Below are 20365 nucleotides of genomic sequence, written 5' to 3' on the forward strand. Positions count from 1 at the left end.
TGTATGTAAACCAATTCACTGTCCATATTAACAGGTTTCTCCTGACTCCAAGATTCTTGCTGAATGCCTTTTGGAAATCCAGATACACTGCATCTACTGAGTTCCCTTGATTGACCTACTTAATTACATGTTTAAAAACTCCCGTATATGCGTCACGCATGATTTGACACAGTAAAATTATATTGATTTAACTTAATCAGATCTGATTTTCTAAGTGCCATGTTAAGACGTGTGTGTGTGCATGTGTGTGTGTGTGTGTGTGTGTGTGTGTGTGTGTGTGTGTGTGTGTGTGTGTGTGTGTGAGAGAGAGAGAGAGAGCATGTTCCCCCTGTCCCTCTGTGTCTTTCAAAGAAAGTGAACATTTTGTGTTCGGTGACTGTCTATCAGAATGGGAAATATAAATGCTAATGACGTGGTGGATATGGAGCAAACAGAGTGACAACAACAGTCAGGTGGACAAAGGGATGGCTGATAGTGAAAATACTCCATAGAGGCTGGTATCCTGTCACCAAGTCATCCTTTATTAACACATGAAGAGTCGTTGACACTGATCCAGTTCCCACAGAGCCAGCTCTCAGAGAGAACAGAACCTGATACTCCTGTTGACAAAGTGTGGAGCTGATGAACACAGCAGGCCAAGCAGCATCTTAGGAGCACAAAAGCTGACATTTTGGGCCTAGACCCTCAACACTCCTGTTTATATCTGTCAGCCAGGGCTCCGTGATTGGGACTGTTAATCTGGTCCACTCAGAGAACTTGTATTCTATGAGGTCCAGTTGGCTGACCTTGTTACAATCACTACATCCCTCCCCCTCTGAATCTGACGAATGGCATGGCAGCTCAGTGGTTAGCACTGCTGCCTCACAGTGCCAGGGACTTAGCTTTGATTCCAGCATTCCAAACTCAAAAGATGAGCAGGTTAGGATGGATTGGCTACGCTAAATTGTCCAGGGATGTGCAGATTAGGTGGATTAGCCATGGGAATTGCAGGGTTATAGGGTAGGGAGTTGGGTCTGTGTGGGATGCTCTTCAGAATGTCGGTGGAAGATGATGGGCTGAATGGCCTGCTTCCACACTGTAGGGTTCTATGATTCTACAACATAGGCCGATCTTCTTTTTTGTAGCTTGTCCTGGGGTGTTTTCCCACTGGGTCAGGTTCCTCCAACTCTGGCTTTGAAATGGGCAGCATGTAATCCACGGTAGTTTGCCTCTTGTACCCACAGCGACTCAGAAAAAATTCAATCTCCTGTTCAGGTGGCAAAGGTGTCAATGCAGCAACATTTGCTGTGTCCATCTCAGATTCCAAGGTACCTTTCGATATTTCACAAAGTGGGAGGACCCACGGGGCTCCAGGGGAGTCGGAGAGTCGAGAAGACTGGCACATTTTGTTCCCGTACCATTTGTGAGTTTGCAACCTCCTATGTGCTCCATGTGCCTTTCCAGGACTGTTGTACCCACCCAATCCTTATACATCAACGAACCTGATCTCACGTCAGCCATGCCCCTTGCCTACGTAGTTCATTCCTGTGGTTCCTACACCAAACTTCATCCCTTGAACGAAACTGTCCCTCGCACTTCACAGAGTCTTGCGTACAGCACTGGCGTTCCTGATACGGTTTCACCCTCACCAGCCGCACCGCCTCCCCCCCCCCCCACCCAGGTCAGGGAAGAACAGGTTTAACCTGGTGCAGGGCCTTCTCCCCATCAGCAACTCTGCTGGAGCTGTCCCTGTAGTTGTGTGAAGGATGGTCCGATAATCAAATGGGCACCAGGGCAGTTTGGTATTGAGCGAAGCTGTAGGCTGTTTCTTTAAACCTGCCTTCAAATTTGGAGTGCTCTTTCTGCCAGACCACTGGGTGATGGGATGGTATGGAGCTGTCCTTATGTGAGGAATACCGTTGGACTTTAGGAAATACTCAATTTCCCTGTTGGTAAATGATCGCCCGTTCTCTGTGACTGGCGCTTCTGTGAGTCTATGTATTGCAAAAGATGCACACAGTTTTTTGATTGCCATCCCTGGGTTTGAACAAACTCTGTGTACATTTTGTGTGGGCATCCAAAGTGACCAAGAGCATTGAGCCCCTGAAGTATAATAAGTCAATGTGTAACCAAATTCACTGTTTACCCAGCTATTCCCACGAGTGTGGGGGAGCTGCTGGCAGTAGTCTTTGTCCTTGCTCACACTCTGCGCACTGTCCAAGCAATGCAGCTATGTCTGCATCCAATCCCGGTCTCCAGACATGACTTCATTTCGGAAACCCCTGGATGACCCTGGTGGAGTTCAGCTAATACCCTTTATTTGGGACAATCACACTTGCTCACTGTAATATAATGCCATCCTCTACTGTGATCTGGTCTCTCTGGGTCCAAAAATGTTTCAGTTCTGGTTGTCGTAGCCCCTTTGGCTTTCCCCATCAATACCAGCTCTTTCAGTGTTGCCAGGACTGGGCCTTTCTGCCTCCAGAGTCTGATATTGTCAGCTGGGACTGGAAATGTGTCCAGAAAATTTAAAATCATTCCTGGCTCTTCCAGTGGTGGTACCACTGGTGGTGCATGTGTCAGCAGGAAGTGGTACACTTGTTGCCTGGCTTCCTGGTCAGTGTTCCAACTTGGAATGATAGGCACTTAGCATTAGAGTCCACCCCTGATTTCGGCCTGAATTCATTGGTACTGCCTTATCTTCTTTAAGTAGACCTCACAAGGGATTGTGTTCCATTATTACTGGAAATTGATGCCAAATATGACAATCAAACCTTCCTTCTCTATCTGGGCATATTTATGCTCTGCATTAGCCAAAGCCCTGGATGACATACGTTCTTGCATGTTCCTCTCCTTTGAACCAACATCATTCTGATGCCATACTGGGAGGCATCGCATGCCAAACCAGATCTTGCTTGGGATCATACTGTGCCAACACCTTACACTGATGTTAGCTGTTACTTCATTTCACTGAAACCTATTGCTTGGCCATGCAACTATTTGCAAGGCTAACCCTTTTATAAGAATTGATGGAAGGGTGCCAGAATGGAGGCCAGGTTATATGTGAACCATAACAATTCACCAGCTCAAGGAAAAACCTAAGCTCTGGTACAGACCTGGGAGCCAGGGCACCTTTGATCATCTTCGCTTTATCTTTCAACATGTGTGACCCAGTCTTGTCAACTCTGTAGCCCAAGTTGGTCACTCGTGGTACCTGGAATACACATTCTTCCCTTCTAAGGTGAACGCTTGCCTTGGGGAAACATCTAAGGCCAAGTTCGCTAACTCCTCCTTATTGGTCATACCTGTTATGAGCTCATCATCTGGATAATTGACAACCTGGGGTAGACCTTGTAAAATGTTCTCCATCGTCTGCTGGAAAATGGCAGATTGTTATATTGGCACAAGCACTTGCAGTTATTAATTGGAGTGTACATCTGGGAAACTCTTCCAACTACAACTGAAGGTACACATGGCTCATATCCAGCTTTGTGATGGACAGCCCCCCACCAGCTTTGCGCATCAGCCTTCTGTGTGAGGGATTGGGCATTTACCCTGCTGCAAAAAGTGGTTTATCGCTTGTTTAAAACTCCCACAAATGCAAATTGACCCATTAGGCTTCACAATCAGTATAACTGGTGCTGCCAATCCCACACGCTGCACTGGGTTTGATAATTCCTTCACTTGCCAGCCTCCTGCTTTCTGCCTCTACTTTTACCCAGAATGCAAATGGCACTGGCTGGGCCTTGCTGAATCATGGGATTGCTTCCTGGTCAACACGCCAGGTGGTCTTGGCTCCTTTGATAGTCCCTAGACCTTCCTGAAAAATGTCCACATATTTATTTAGGACTTCACTTTAAGCAGCCATTTTTGAACTGAGAAATATGGAGCCAATCAAGGTGAACCTTTCTCAACCAAATCCATCCATCAAGCTTGGGCCTGAGTCTTTTACTACAATGGTAACTAAACCAGCTGCTCATCATAGGAGCAAAGAGTCAAAGTTATACCTTTAATCTATAAAGATTTCCCTGGTATTGATTCTTAGTCTAGCCAAAGCCTTATGTAAACTTTAAGGGTTAGAGTCCAGAGCAAATTCTGTTTAATGAATGATCCTGTAATCACTGAAAGAGCCACGCCGGTATTGACTTCCAATAGAACTGGGTAACCATCTAATCAGATGTTTATTTTGATTGGTTCTGATTTGTATGTTGCTAAGCAGTTTAACCGCTCCAAACCAGGTAGAGGTGGACTTTCCAGAGGTGCACTCTCCTGAATAAAGTTTGTGAGTTCTCTTACTCAACTTAGGTCAAGTGGGACTCATTTGCTGTCTCGAGTCAACATACTGGCAGCAACGACAATGGCTTCTGGCCTGGACCCTGAAGAAAAATTTGACCATTTGGCCAAAGCTAGGCTTTGTTTTGGGGTTTTGCCGGGGGCTGACCTAGAATCCCTCTGTCCAGGATACTCCTGAGTGAGGCTGCTCAATTGCTTTCACTCATGAGGTGTTTCCCAGGCCCAGTCAGCATGGTGAGGCATCCACTTCCATCAAAATACCGTCCAACTCATAAGCTCCACTCACTGCATTTTCCAATGACAAAGCCAGTTGTAATGCCTGTTTGAAGTCCAGTCGGCCTTCAGCTAGTAGGCACCTTTGCATGTTTAGATTGCTAATCCCACATACCAAATGGTCTCTTAGCATCTCATTAAGGGTTAACTCAAAGTCACATGCCTCTGCCAGTCATCTTAGCCTCATCAAAAATCCTGATACAGATTCCCCGGTTCTCAAACAGCTGAGTATCACCAATAGCGTCTCAGAATTAGAGGAGAGTTGCACTAGTAACCTTGCTGAACTAAATCTGTCAACTCTTGCAAGGTTTTAGAATCTGGTGCCTCAGGAAAAATAAGGCTCCTGATAGCTGAAAAAGCTGCAGGTCCACAAGCTCTCAGAAGAATTTCATATTTCTTTTCATCTGTCCCAGTGTCATTTGCCTGGAAAAAAGAACACATTCTTTCCATACACTGGACCTGGTCTTTGATGGCAGGATCAAATGAATCAAGCTTCCCAAATAAAGGCATGAAGCCAGAATAGCTTGCCCCAACTCAAAGATGATTATTGTGAGCAAATTTCTTCAGAAGGGTACTTTTTTCTCTTGTCACCACTGGAATAATTCCACAGAGGCCAGAATTCTGTCACCAGTCAGTCTTCATTTACATGTGGAGAGTCCTTGACACTGATGCAGCCTCTTTTATAGCCAGCTCTGAGTGAACAGAGCCTCTGACACTCCTGTTCTTGTCCATCAGCCAGGACTCCCTGATTGGACCAGATTAACAGCCCCAAACAGGTAACTCCTTTTCTATGAGATCGACCTGGCTGACCCTGTTAGAATCACTGCAGGTAGTAAGCCAGGGAAGAAAGAAAGATGATCATGGCAACCATTAGTCAGTGAAAAAGGGTTGGCTGTGCTAAAAGGGCCTGATGTGTGGGAGTGGGGAAAGGACATGGGAGAACGTGGACAGGTTCTAATATTACTGAACTAGACATTGTGTCCTGAAGACTGCAGCGGAAAATGCAACACTACTTTTTTCCAACTTGTGCTGAGGCTCACTGGAGCACCGCAGCAGGCCCGACACAGAAATATCAGCCAGGGAGTATAGTGGTTTGTTGAAACGGCAGGCAACAGAAAGCTCAGGATTATTTTTATGGACAGATAAACCTTTGTTGCACTCGCTCCCAAGCCCAAACGTCCTCCCTCAGCTAAGGAGACCAAAAGAGCACACAATACCCCAGGTATGAACTCACCCAGGCCCTGTACAGCTGTAGAAAGACATCCCTGTTCCTGTACCCAAATCCTCTCACTATGAAGGTCAACATATCATTTTCCTTCTTCACTGCCTGATACACCCGTATGCTCACTTTCAGTGACTGGTGCACAATCTCATTGCACCACTCCGTTTACAATTTATTGCCATTCAGATCATAATCTGCCTTCCTCTTTATGCCATCAAAGTAAATAACCTCACATTTATCCACATTATGCTTCACCTCCCATGCATTTACCCACTCATTCAACTTGTCTAAATTGCACTGAATCATCTCTGCATCCTCCTCACATCTCACCCTCCCACCCAGCTTTGTGTCATCTGCAAACTTGGGAGATATTACATTTAGTGCCCCCATCCAAACCATTGACGTACATTGTGAACAGCTGGGATCCCAAACACTGATCTCTACGGTACCCCGCTGCCTGTCCCTCAGGAAAAAGACCCATTTCTCCCTACTCTTTGTTTCCTGTCTACCAGCTGGGTCTCTACCCATGTCCATTCACTGCCCCCAACCACATGCAATTCAAGGTTACATGCTAATCTCTTTTGTGGGACGTTATCAAAGCCTTCTGAAAATCCAAGCAAATCGCATCCACTGGCTCCTTCTTATCAACTTTACTACTTACATCACTGAAAACTTCAACTTTGTCAGGCATGGGGGTTTCCCCTTTCACAAAGCCATGCTCACTCTGTCTGATCCTGTCACTGCTACCCAACTGATGTGCAATTAAATCTTTTTTAATGCACTCTTAGTTTCTTCCCTACTACCGATGTCAGATGAGCCGGTCTCTAATTCCCTGTTCTCTCTTCCTCCTTTTTTAAAACAGTGCAGTTATGTTAGCTACCCTCCAATATCCATAAGATCTGTTCCAGAGCCTGTGGAATCTTGAATGATGACCATCAATGCATTCACATTTTCCAGGGCCATTTCCTTAAATATTCTGGAATGTAGATTATTGGGCCCTCAGGCTTAATCGGCCTTTAACCCCATCTATTTCTCCAATATCATTTTTGTAGTTATACTGATTTCCTACAGTTCTCCCTCTCAGTAAACCCAGCGTTCCCCAATCCCCAATTATTTCTGAAGCTCAGAGTGTGTGTATTCCTCTGTCCTTCTAAGTCTGATCTTTCTGTTCCTGAGCATGTATTCCCTCTGTCCGTGTGTTCTCTCTCTCTCCCAACCCCCTCTCTCTCTCCCCGCCTCTCTCTCTGTGTCCTCCCTGGTCTGAACAATGCCTCTGAATGTCTGGTTTTACATTTGAACATGCATTGCAGAAAGAGTTTCCATGTTCTGGCTGGACCAATGAAGCTGCAGTGTATTTGGCAAAATGCACGAGTCTATCTATCTTGTGAGATCACTGGAGTTTGTTACTGGCATCATTCCACCATTAATTCCTTGCCAGGAACCATAGGTGAATGGGTGACGTTTGTTTGCCCAGCAACCTAACATACACTCACGCCCTCCCCTTTCAAGTGGCCATTTCTCATTGTAATAAAATCACTGAAAATAATTAATGACTGCCTCAGAAGTGGATTCCATTAAAGGGAGAGACTTTGCACTTTTTTGTTCCGTCCACTCTGAGTCTCAGAGAATCATACACTACAGAGAGTTTATTTTGGTCCATCGGGTCTGCACTGATATAAAACTGCTGTAAATCGACACTCGTTCCACTCACTCGCATTAGACCCATAGCTATAAATGTTATTATCATTTCAACCAAGCACTTGAGGTATCCTGCCTCAACTATCCTCCCAGATTCACCATCTGGGGTGAAACATGTTTTCCTTAAATCTCCTCTGAACCTCCACTTAAAATAATGCTTCTTCATTATTGACCTTTCAACTGAGGCGGACAGCTGTAAAACAACCCCCCCGCCTTATAATGTATACCTCAAATGCTACAGGCAAGAGCCCTGTATGCCTTCTTAACTACCCATTAACCTGCCCTGATGCCTTTAGGGACCTGTGACAAGCACCCCAAGACTCTTGTTCCTCTGATCTTCCTAGTGGCCTGCCATTCATCGAATACCCCTTTGTCTTGTTATTTCTTCCAAAGTGCTTCAACTCACATTGATCCGGGTTAAACTCTGTCTGCCACTAATCCGCCCATCTGACCAATCAGTTCATCTCCTCGTGTAACCAAAGGCCTTCTTCCTCATTGTCAACCACCTGGCCAACCTTCATGCCATCCGCAAATTTATTTATCATTTTACCCCCATGACAACCCCAACATCCTATATATAATGGATCCAGCACTGCACACTGGCCTCCAAGCACCACCCTCTGTCTCCTGCCACTGAGCCAATTTTGGATCCAACTTTCCTAATTTCCCTAGATTCCATGTACTTTTACCTTCTTTATCAGTCTCTCACCTGGGACCCTGTCAAAGTCCTTGCTGAAATCCATATAAACTACATCAACTGACCTACCTTCATATGCATACCCGGTCACCTCTTTGAAAATTTCACACAGATATGCTAGACGTGACCTCCCTCTGACAAAGCCATGCTGACTACCCCCATCAAACCCTGCACCGTCAAATAGATTCTAATTCTCTTGCTCAGAATGATTTCCCTGTTACAGAAGAGGGATTCTCCGGTCTATAATTGCCACGTCTATCTCTACCATCCTTTGTAAAATGTGGGACAGTATTAGCTATCCACTGGCACCTCTCCTGTGTCCAGAAAACAATAATAAATTTGTATCAGAGCCCCCTTTATTCTCCTCCCTTGTCTCCTGTGGCAGCCGAGGATACAACTCACCTCAAAATGGGCATTTGTCCACTTTTAAACTCACCAAAACCTCCAACAGCTCGCCACTCCCCTTTCTGAATCTGCTCAGGAACCTCTCGGTCACCCTTCCTGAGTTCTCTATCTCCATCCTCCTTCCCTATAATGAAGAATCTTATTCCCCAGAAGTGCAATTCAGAACATTGTCAGTGGTAAATAATCGCATTTGTAACAATGTCGTGGGATTTAATCTCCCTCAGCACCCTCCCTCCTGTCTTTTCCCCACTGATTCTACAGAGGCCAATAATCTCATGCCACTGGCCCCTCTCTTTGTTGGAACGTGGACACGGACAGTGAGGAGCCACGGTCAGGTTTTAATGCTGAGACTGCAGGCTTCAGTTCCCTGCAGAGTGCAAGGAGTGAGAATGGGGACTGGTTCTCTGCCAGCACCCTCTGCACGGAGTAGGAGCGTTCCTGCGTAGCTCATATCATCCAACGCTGCAAATCCGATCACCCACATGCACAGACTACGCCAGTATTGGCCTCCTAGGCTTTCATTGTCAAGGGTGCCCTGGAAAAGAGTCAACAAAACCAGCATGCCAGCAATAAGTCAGCGATATCACTGATGTCCCCACAATGGTGAGGGTGGGTGGGTCTTGATAACCATAGCAGCGGTGTCTCATTGCAGCTTAAAGCAGGGCTTGTGTTGGCAGTTCAAGGTGTCTGTGCAGTTGGCAGGACAACAATCTTCACTGATCTGGTGGGGAGGGCGTTGGCGAGTGCGGGGAGGGAGGGTGGCAATCTCAGGAGTGAGAGGGATGGTGAGACGGGTGTAGGGGCTGAGGTGGGGAGCGAAGCAAGAACAGACACAGGCAAATGCACCAGCCACGCTCCCTGCCTCAGGCCCAACATGGTGTGGGGCTGGAGGAACACGGCAGGTCAGGCAGCACCACAGGAGCAGGAGAGTCAGCGTTTTGGGTCTGGCCCCTTCATCGGGTTCCCTGCCTCATCCTGTGCCTGGCACCAAGCTGTCCTTCCCTATGTTGCCCCAATCAGGTGGGCAAGCTTGGTCCCCATGTTATGAACCAGCCTCACACTGCTGGTCGTTTGAGATTGCTGCATCAGGTGCTAACTAAATTCCTGCTTGAATTGTAAGGTCCTAGCGTCCATGTGTTTGGAGGTGGGGAGCAGGGAGGTCAGAATGTTGGAGATGTTGGGTCACCTTGCTGCGATCCCCACTGCAATGCTTTCTTTCTCAAATGCCTGAATGAAGCTCACCTCCTGCCTTCAACATCAATGACAATCCAGAGAGAGGGCTGGGATGCCTACGGAATCTTCTCACAGATCTCTCCCCTGCAGATCCGCTCCAGGCTCTGTCACCATCCCAGAGAAGCAAGGCCCAGAGTACTATGTGGCGCAGGTCACTGCTACAGGAAACAGCGTGCATTACCACCTGATGACCCACAGCCCTGCCTACAAGATTGGTGAGGGTGAGTTACAGGATTAACAAACTCTGTGATAGCCAGAGAGGGCAGTGGGAGTTGTGTGACACCAGCGCGCAGTACCCAGAGCTCGCCTCTTGTCTCAACCTGTTGGGGGCGCACTGATAGAGACTCACCCATCAACAACTCCAATACTCTTCTATCCGTGACTACACAGATTGTAACTGCACCAGAAGGAACATCCTCAGGTGGTTTCCAAATTGATTCATTTAATTTGTTTGTACTTCCCACTTAAATCTTGACTCTGTTAAGCATCTTGCACAGGTTCTGTGTTCAAGCAGATTGAGTTGGGGGGTGTTGTTTGGGTACGGCCGACCCCACATGCTCAAACGATCCCGGGGCAGTTTCAGGGGAAAGAGCCCACGCCCATATCTGCACAAATAACAAATGAGAGCAGGACTCTACAGAATAAATAAACTCTTGGGCAATGAGATCAGTGATGACCCTCGGCCTGGGTCCATGGGCCAAATCCCAGCTCTAACCAAAACGCTGCGCACAGCTGAGGTTAATGGCCCTGAGTCAGTATGGGTTCACAGTCTGGAGATTAGCTAGGTTTCATGGCCTGGCATCCACTTGGGTCCATGGTCTGGAGGTCAGTTCTGGTTCAGGGCCAGCTCAGGCTCAGGGTTTGAAGATCAGTCAGATTCAGGGTTCAGGGGTCAACTCAAGTTCAAGCTTCAGGAGTCAGCGCAGGAAATCCCCATGGTTTGGAGCTGAGCTCAGGTTCAATATTTAGGCATCAGTTCCAGATCAGGATTTAGCAATCAGTTCAGGATCAGAGTCTGGGGTTCAGGGTCCGGGGATCAGTTCGTGACCAGGGTCTGAGGATCAGCTCAGGTCCAGGGTTTGGGGATCAGTTTGGGATCAGAGTACAGGAATCAGTTCATGTTCAGGGTCCAGGGACCAGTTTGGATTCAAGATCAGGATTCAGGATCGGCTTAGCTTCAGAATGAGGGGATTAGTTTGAGTTCAGGGTCCAAGGTTCAGGGATCAGTTCAGCTTCAAAGCTCAGGGATCAGCTTGCAATCAGTGCCCAGGATCAGTTTGGGATTATAGTTCAGGGTCAATTCAGATTCAATGTCTAAGGATCAGGTGAAGTTCAGGGTTTTCTAGGTCAGTTTGAGCTCAAAGTTAACGAATAAGTTCTCGTAGACTTGTGAAGGTCATTCTAGTGTTGTTTGTGCCTGTCGACAATGTTCTGGCAACAATAATCTGATTTTCCAGCTTTTCTCCCATAAGCCTGCAGTCTATAGCAATGCAAGGGAGTATCTAATATTACTTAAGTGTTATGAGATTTTCTACTTGTACCATCCTCTCAGGCAGTGAGTTCCAGATTCCTATCACACGCTGGTTGAAATAAATTCTCCTCAACTCTCCTCACAACCACCTACCTCATCATAAGTCCCTGCATCTGTACTAATAGAAGAAGCGCCTTCTTGTCCACTTTATCTAAGCCCCTTATAACATCATGATCTCTATCAGGTCTACTCTCAAACTTCTCTATTCCAAGGAAAATAATCCCATTCTATCCAATCTTCCCTCATAGCTAGAGCCTCTTGCCCAGGCAGCATCCTGGTAAATCTCTGCATCCCCTCTAGTGCAATCACACCCTCCCTATAATGTGAGGACCAGAACTGTGCATAGCATTGCAGTTGAGGCCGAACCAATGTTTTATACATTTTCAGCATAACCTCCTTACTCTTGTATTCTGTGGCTCAAATAATAAAGGCAGGTATCCTACCTCCCTTCTCAACCACTATATCTACCTGCCCTGCTAAGCTTCAGGGTAAACCAAGATTCCTCTGACTTCCCAGAGTCCTACCGCTCATGGTGTAACCCCTTGCATTGTTATTTGTGCCCAAGTGTATTCCCTCACACTATACCAAGATTGAATTCTATTTACCACTGCTGTGCCCACCTGACCAGTCGGTTAATCTTCTCTGATAATGGGAACTGCAGAAGCTGGAGAATCCAAGATAATAAAGTGTGAAGCTGGATGAACACAGCAGGCCAAGCAGCATCTCCTGAGATGCTTGGCCTGCTGTGTTCATCCAGCTTCACACTTTGTAAATCTTCTCTGGCAGGTTAGGGCCATCCTCCTTACTGTTTACCACCCAACCAGTCTGTGTGTTACCCACAAATTCTTGACTATATCCCCCTATCCAAGTCCAAATCATTACTGTTCACCACAAATAGCAAGGGGTCCCAGCACTGAATGCTGTGCAACCTCAATCAAATCCAGTCGCAGTAACATTCCTCTGTTCTTACCCCCTGCCTCTCAGCCAATTCTGGATCTGACCAGTGGGCCGTGAGGAACCTGATCAAAAGCCTTGCTAAAGTCCACATGGACTGCATCAAATGCATTGCACTTTGGTTATTGCATTGCGCTTCTGGTTACCTTTTCAAAAATTTAACCAAAACTTTCAAATGCAACTTGCCTCTAACAAAAAAAAGGAACAAACTGCGGATGCTGTAAATCAGAAACGACAAACCTAAGTTGCTGGAAAAGCTCAGCAGGTCTGACAGCATCTGTGGAAATAAAAAAAATCAGAGTCAACGTTTCAGGTCGAATGGTGCTTCTCAGAAATTGGAGCTTTTTCAGCATTTTCTGTTTTTGTTGCCTGTAAAAAATCTGTGCTGACTATTGTGCTGAGATTACTATCTCAATGGAGTCGTTAGGTAAAGGGGAAGCACAACGAGATCTAGCTGTTCTTGTACATTAGTAAGTGAAAGCAAGCACGCAGGTACAGCAGGCAGTGAAGAAAGCTAATAGCATGCTGGCCTTCATAACAAGAGGAATTGAGTATAGGAGCAAAGAGGTCCTTCTGCAGCTGTACAGGGCCCTGGTGAGACCGCACCTGGAGTATTGTGTGCAGTTTTGGTCTCCCAATTTGAGGAACGACATTCTTGCTATTGAGGGAGTGCAGCGTAGGTTCACGAGGTCAATTCCCGGAATGGCGGGACTATCATATGTTGAAAGATTGGAGCGACTGGGCTTGTATTCACCTGGGTTTAGACGGATGAGAGGGGATCTGATTGAGACGTATAAGATTATTAAGGGATTGGACACTGTGGAGGCAGGAAGCATGTTTCCGCTGATGGGTGAGTCCAGAACCAGAGGACACAGTTTACAAATAAGGGGTAGGCCATTTAGAACAGAGTTGAGGATAAACTTCTTCACCCAGAGAGTGGTGGATATATGGAATGTTCTGCCCCAGAAGGCAGTGGAGGCCAACTCTCTGGATACTTTCAAGAAAGAGATAGATGGAGTTCTTAAAGATAGTGGAATCAGGGGTTATGGGGATAAGGCAGGAACAGGATACTGATTGTGGATGATCAGCCATAATCATAATGAATGGTGGTGCTGGCTCGAAGGGCCGAATGGCCTTCTCCAGCACCTATTGTCTATTGTCTATCCCTGAGTAACCTGCGTCTCTCCAGTGGAGATATATTATGCCCTTCAGAATTCTTTCACCAGGCTTAGAGGGCCGAAGGGCCTGTTCCTGTGCTGTAGGTTTCTTGTTTCTTGTTCCTCTTGTTTCAAGGTTAGACTCAGCTTAGTTAAGGAAGGATGTAAATGCATTTGAAGCAGTTCAGAAAAAGCATTCCTCGCGGATACCTGGAATAGGGCGTTGCCAAATGAGGAAGGGCTGTCAGGCTAGGTTTGTACCAGGTGGATACTCTGAATAAAAGGTCTCAATTTGGATGCTGGGTATAAATACAACATTTGTGGAACTGATCTACTAATCAATATAGATTTTGTTCTCCAAAGTCTATTTACAAATTTTAAAAAAGCATGTGATATGCGGCTAAACCACTGAATATTTCCCCAAAATGCCTAAAACGATTTATAGGATTCTTGCTGTTCTCTGTCTCTTCCAGCAGATGGCACCACTAGATGCTTAACTAATACTGCAATAGTGCCTTATGTGGAGATAAATTGAAAATGATGGGACCACCTCAAATTTAGGTCCAAAGGTTCAAGGGAAGGAAAGGTTTGTATCTGATCAGCAAGGAGCTTTACTTAGACAGGTCAAACCTCCTTTGGTAACCAACTGACAGATCATCACCAGCATTAGTCATTAACATTAATCTCCCTGATTCACTGATTTAGCAAGAGCTCTTCATCATCCATTTCTGGAGAAGGGCCTAGGCCCGAAACGTCAGCTTTCCTGCTCCTCTGATGCTGCTTGGCCTGCTGCGTTCATCCAGCTCTACACCTTGTTATGTCGGATTCTGCAGCATCTGCAGTTCCTATTATCTCTCGTTCAGATTATTATGCCTGAGCATGTTCAAAAGTGCTTTCCTTAACAGTCCCACCCCCAGCTGTTTTCCCACAGACCTGCAATTCTTTCATTTTAAAACATTTGTCTAATTCTCTCTTGAATACATACCATTGAATGTATCTCACATCATGACCAATTGCCGCGTACAAAAACAAATCCTCCTCACCACTTCTCGGGCTCTTTTGCAATTAGCTTAAATCTGTCCCCTCAGGTTGCTGACCCACTTTTCAGATGAAACAGTTTCTTAGAAATGTAGAAAAATATCAAATAGGAGCAGAAGTAGGTCATTCAGTCCTTCAGGCCTGCTCCCCCATTTCAGTATGATCATTGCTGATCATCCAGCTCAGTGCCCTGTTCCCACTTTCTCCCCATACCCTTTGAACCTTTAACTCTAAGAACTATGTCTACCTTCTTCTAGAAAATTTCTAAAGATTTGGCCTCAACTGCTTTCTGTGGCAGAGGATTCCACAGGCTCACCACTCTCTGGAAAATTAAATTTCTCCTCATCTCAGTTCTAAATGACCTACCCCAAATCTTTACCTGTGACCCCTGGTTCTGGACTTCCCAGTCGTTGGGAGTATCCTTCCTGGGTTTACCCTCTCAAGTCTCGATAGAATTTTGTGCGTTTCTGTGACATCCACGCTACCCCTCCCCCCACCTCATTCTTCTAAACTCCAGTGAATATAACTCTAACTGATCCAGTATCTCTTCAAACATTAGCCCTATCATTCCACAAAACAGTCTCCTATGTCCCAGTCACCGACCATACACACCTTGTTACCACATAGCCTGCCATCACACACTACCTGTGATTAGTCACTAGTGGTCCCCATTAACAACTATTCACCCCCCCACCCCAGCCTGACCATTAGCAACTCCTTTGTACAACTTTCTCTTCTCTCAGTTTATGCCCTATCCCCACCCATCATTTACCGCTTAGTCCCTCCCCTCACCCTATCTTCTGCATATAAACCAACATTTTCCCAGCTATGAGGTAGTAAGAACTGCCAATGCTGGAGTCAGAGATAACACAGTGTGGAGCTGGAGGAACACAGCCAGCCAGGCAGCATCAGAGGAGCAGGAGAGTCGATGATCAAGTTGCAACCCTTCTTCAGAAATGGGGGAAGGGGAGGGGAGCTCAGAAATAAATAGAGAGAGGAGGGGTGGGGTTGGGGAAAGTAGGTGGGATGGTGATAGATGACTGCAGGTGGGAATAGTGGGGATTGGTCAGTGAGGTGGGAGGAGTGAATAGGCAGGAGGGAAGATGGACAGGTTGTGTCAGGTCAAGGAGGCGGGAATGAGAGGGAGGGTTGGATAAGGAAACAGGCTGGGGGTAGGGAGATTTTAAAACTGGTGAATTCCATGTTTAGGCCAACAGGCTGTAGGCTCCTGAGGCGGAATATGAGGTGTTGCTCCTCCAGTTTCCGGGTGGCATCATTGTGGCACTTTAGGAGGCCCAGGATGGACATGTCACCCAGGGAGTGGGAGGGGAATTTTGAAATGATTCATGACCAGAAGGTGTTGTTTGTTGCGAACAGAGCGCAGATGCTCTACAAAGTAGTTTCAAGTCTCTGCTTGGTCTCACCAGTGTAGAGGAGGCCACGTTAGGAGCAGCGAATGCAACAGACCACGCTGCTGGATGTGCAGGTGAACCCCTGTCCAATGTGGAATGTTTGTTTGTGCCTTGAATGGAGGTGAGTGGGGGGAGGTGTGAGGGCAGGTGTAGCACTTCCTGTGTTTGCTGGGAAAGGTACTGGGGGTGGCCGGGTTAGTGGGGAGTGTGAAGCTGACAAGGCAGTCATGGAGAGAGCGGTCCTTATGGAAGGCGGATAGAGGTGGAGAGGGAAATATCTCTTTGGTTGTGGAGTTGGATTGTAACCAAACTATCAGACTGTAACACAACTGAAGAAGTTTCTCCCAACCTCACTCCTAGCTGTCTTGCTGACATTCTTGAAATTTTGACTCCTTGTTACTGACATAACACCTAGCGGAAACAGAATAGCCTTCTTTACCCAGTGGAAATTATCCATAATTTTAAACACCTCACTAATGTCATCTCTTAACCTCCTCTTATGTTTCCTTGTACCCAAACTCCTTCATTTCTGGTATCATTCTGGTGAATCTCTTTTGCACTCTCCCCAGGGTGGTACCACCATTCCTTAAATAAGGCACCCAGAACTGAACACAACACTAAAAGTGGTCTGACGAATGATCTGGAGAGGTGCAGCATCACTTCCTTGCTTTTATACTCTATGCCTCTATACAAGGATCCTATAAACCTCTTTTAGTAACTATTTCAACTTGCCCAGCCACCTTCAGAATCATGTACCAAAATTCTGAGGTCCCTCTGCTCCTGAGCTCCCTTCAAAGTTTTACCGTTGAGTCTGTATTGTCTCTCTGTGCATTTTTTCTGCAAAAATACGTTATTTCACATTTCTCTGCTTTGACACTCATCTGCCAGGTGTCTGCCCATTTAGCCAGCTTGTCAATGTCCCTCTGAAGTCACTCAGCATCATCCCCTCAACTCGCTACTCTCCCTGGCTTAGCATCATCTACGACTTGAGAGATGTTGTCCTCAACACCCATTTCCAAATCATACATATAAATCAGAAAAAGCAAGGGTCACAATACAATCACTAGGGAACACCAATATCAAGTTGTCTCCAGTGTGAGCAATGCCCACTTATACATACCCTCTGCTTCCTCTCCTTTTGTCAACTTCTAACCGTTGAATGAACATTTCATTTCAAGGAAATGCTGCACATCCACCCTGAAGGTGGTAGAGAAACAGTCCTTGTTACTGTGGGATATCACTGGATGTATCAGGAGCAGCCCTGGCACTGGTAATATATTTGAAAGCACACTGTACAGAGTAGCACAGAGGTGTAATGTCAGTGTTGCGGAGATGTCCTGTTATGGTACAAGGAGATGGCATATGCCAGTGTCTGTGCACATTGTGTGGCCATTGCCCATTCAAGGTACCCTGGGATCTTGGTGACATGTGTCCAAGATGGAGGTCCGGAGGAGCAAGCAGAGAACTGGAGTGGCCAGATAACCGCTGGCATTTCCCTGATGGGAATTCTCGGGATCGAGCTTCTATCCAACAAGAATGTTCACGGTCATGGGGTAAGGCTCAGGAATAACAAGCCATTGTCTCCACTGGCCTGTTGCCACCCACCAGTGAGAAGGTCACCTTGATGGGTGTAGTTAAGCTGGAAAACACAACTCAATGTTCCCAGCACCAAAAAAAACCTCTTGCAATTTTTCCAGATTTCCCGGCACTGCCCTCATCATGCCAGACATGGGAGAGTTCTGCCTGTAATACTTTTCATCCCTTTTTTGGTTTCTGTGGGTGCTATAGCAAGAATGATGGTGTGCCATTCAATTCAGAAATTTCTGTTTCGATTATAATTACAGAAAGTGGAATCATCAGAACCTCATCCAACCTCGACTTGGATCAGAACTCAGGGCTTGCCATCAATCTGCTGGTGATAATCGCCTTTGATGACAGCTACCGTTACAGTTCAGTGGCTAATGTCACAGTCTACGTGAGAGATGTGAACGATCATGACCCACACTGCACACCTCCCATCTTTGTGTAAGTGTCAGGAGGAATATCATTCCTTCCACGGTTTCTATTCAGTGAGCTATTACAAAGTCAACCACCAGCAGAACAGTAAGGTGGTAAACTCAACCCCTGGCTCACCAGACCATGGACTTCCATCTGCAGACCCCCACCTCCTCGACCACCTGACCGCCCAGATCCAGAACCTCAGTCCCTGGGCCCTCAGCCCCCATATCCCTAGTCCCTGCACTCCCCAGCCCCCAGCTGCTCGGCTGTGGAGTGCTCATTCAGACTTTTTTTGCTGATGACAATATGTTCACTTTCTGGAGTTGGCCAGTCTTCAGCTGGTATGATGGCTGTGCTCAGGTGAACCTACAGAAGAATGTTGATTTTTCTTAAACACTCGAAACAAAATCACCCGGGTAACCTGCAACCCGGGTGGAAGCTGCAAGTGAACCTGCCAGCAGCCCTGGCTCAGTCAGTAGCACTGTTACTCCTGCAGGCTGTCAGGTTGAGTGTCACTGTGGATACCTGAGTAGTTCGAAGAGACACTCCAGAGCAGCACTGAATGATGGGAATGATGCCATTGCACTATTTCACAGCAGAGCACAGGCACCAGGCTCAGATTCCTGATTAATATTAATTCCACAACCTAGGTCATCGGACTGTTTGATCATTTACTCAATGCTGTTTGTGGGAGCTTGCTGTGCACAAATTTCCTACATTTGTGGCAAAAGTGTTGCATTTGAAGAGTGATTAATTGGTTGAAAGATGGTGTGGGCTATCCTGAGCAAGCCTTTTGTTCACCCATTCCCTTCTAAAATATGTATCTTTGAGTTACAGAGATAGATTAGTGGCACTGACTAATTCCACGGTTGATTAAAATTCAGAAATGAGGTTTTGATTGCAACAGAATTTAAAAATGAGCCAACATTTTTTAAAAATGGACCTGTTTGCACTGGAGAGGAATCCCAGGATGCGAAGGCAGGGTTGGATAAAGTCAGGGCATTTCTGTGGGACCGATTTAGGGAATCCTTCGTGTGGAGTGGAGGCTTCTTTAAACACCTGCTCTTTTGGAAGGAGATTGAGTGCCAGTTTTATGATCTTTAACCACTCCATATCTACCAGCATTTACTTGATGTTGCCCACTTTGCTGTTCACAGTAGTTTATGGCACAGCTACGATATTGCTAAAGGTGTGCAGATTTCACCAAGTTGAAGATTTAAGGTCCAGCAGAGGAAAACAAGAGTGAATTGGGCAAAATGTTATCACAGGCTTGATTAGTACAAAGGCAGAAGAGAAAATAACTCAAAGAAACAGCAGAGTGACTGGAAGCCTGGATTGAAAAAGTCAAAAGCTTGTCTCAGAGTTTGCATTAGAAAGTGAGATGTATCCTATATTATGGAGATAAATCCATTAATGCTCTCCCTGTCTCTCCCCAGGACTGAGATTCCAGAAACCACTCCGAAAGAAAGCATCCTCTTTCACCTGACCTGCAGAGATCCAGATTACTCCAAGACTGACCTTTCATATTCACTCGTAACCAACGAGAATTCACATTTCAAATTCATGTATTATGCTAATAGTGTGAGGGTAAGATTGATTGATTGATTGATTCATAGAGATGTGTACTGAAATACAGTGAAAAGCTTTGTTTGCGAGCAGTGCAGGCAGGTTATAGTAAGCAAGTCTGTACAGATCGAAAAAAGGCTTAGACAAGAGGCGTACAGGTTACATTGCACAGGGTGTGCACTAAGTAAGATCAATGTTAGTAAGATTAGCACTAGGGGCGGTGTGGTGGCTCAGTGGTTAGCACTGCTGCCTCACAGTGCCAAGGACCTGGGTTCAATCCTGCCCTCGGGTGACTGTGTGGAGTTTGAACGTTCTCCCATGTCTGTGTGGGCTTCCTCCGGGTGCTCCGGCTCCTCCCATAGTCCAAAGATGTGCAGGCTAGGTGGATTGGCCATGCTAAATTGCCCAGAGTGTTCAGGGATGTGTAGATTACAGGGATGGGTCTGGGTGGGATGCTGTGTGGGTCAGTGTGGACTTGTTGGACCAAAGGGCCTGTTTCCACACTGTAGGGATTCTATGAGGCTAGAGTCCATTCATCAGTCTGATAATAGCTGGGAAGAATCTGTTCCTGAACCGTGTGTGTGCATGACTGTCTTCAGGCTTTTGTAGCTTCTGCCTGATGGAAGAGGTTGTAGGAGATCATTGCCGGTGTGTGATGGGTCTTTGATGATGCTGGCCACCTTTCTGCGGCAGCGAGCCATGTAAATAGAGTCCATGGATGGAAGGTTGGCTTCTGCTATGGTGTGGGCTGTGCAACCCTCCTTCTGTAGTTTCTTATGGTCCTGGGCAGAGCAGTTGCCATACCAGGCCGTTATGCACCTGGAAAGTGACGCTTTCAATGGTGCATCTGTGGAAGTTGGTGAGGGACCTTAGGGACATGCCGAATTTCCTGAGCTGTGTGAGGAAGCA

At 46.4% G+C, this 20365-nt stretch overlaps 1 protein-coding gene across 11 annotated transcripts in view; it reads left to right on the forward strand.

Moving 5' to 3' along the window:
* LOC125460371 (cadherin-related family member 4-like) overlaps positions 1–20365 on the forward strand; it is a 74964-nt gene that overhangs the window by 24794 nt on the left and 29805 nt on the right. For 10 of the 11 annotated variants that reach the window (XR_009446313.1, XM_059649517.1, XM_059649510.1 and 7 more), the window contains exons 8-10: positions 9891–10021; positions 17737–17917; positions 19327–19477. Coding sequence is in view for 10 of the 11 variants with exons in the window: in XM_059649517.1 (XP_059505500.1) it covers positions 9891–10021; positions 17737–17917; positions 19327–19477 (463 nt within the window). In the remaining variant the exon portion in view is untranslated. The remainder of the gene's footprint in view (positions 1–9890; positions 10022–17736; positions 17918–19326; positions 19478–20365) is intronic. The other variant, XM_059649512.1, reaches the window with a different exon arrangement.

The sequence above is a fragment of the Stegostoma tigrinum genome, chromosome 11 (genome assembly GCF_030684315.1).
Source record: "Stegostoma tigrinum isolate sSteTig4 chromosome 11, sSteTig4.hap1, whole genome shotgun sequence".
NCBI lineage: Eukaryota > Metazoa > Chordata > Chondrichthyes > Orectolobiformes > Stegostomatidae > Stegostoma > Stegostoma tigrinum.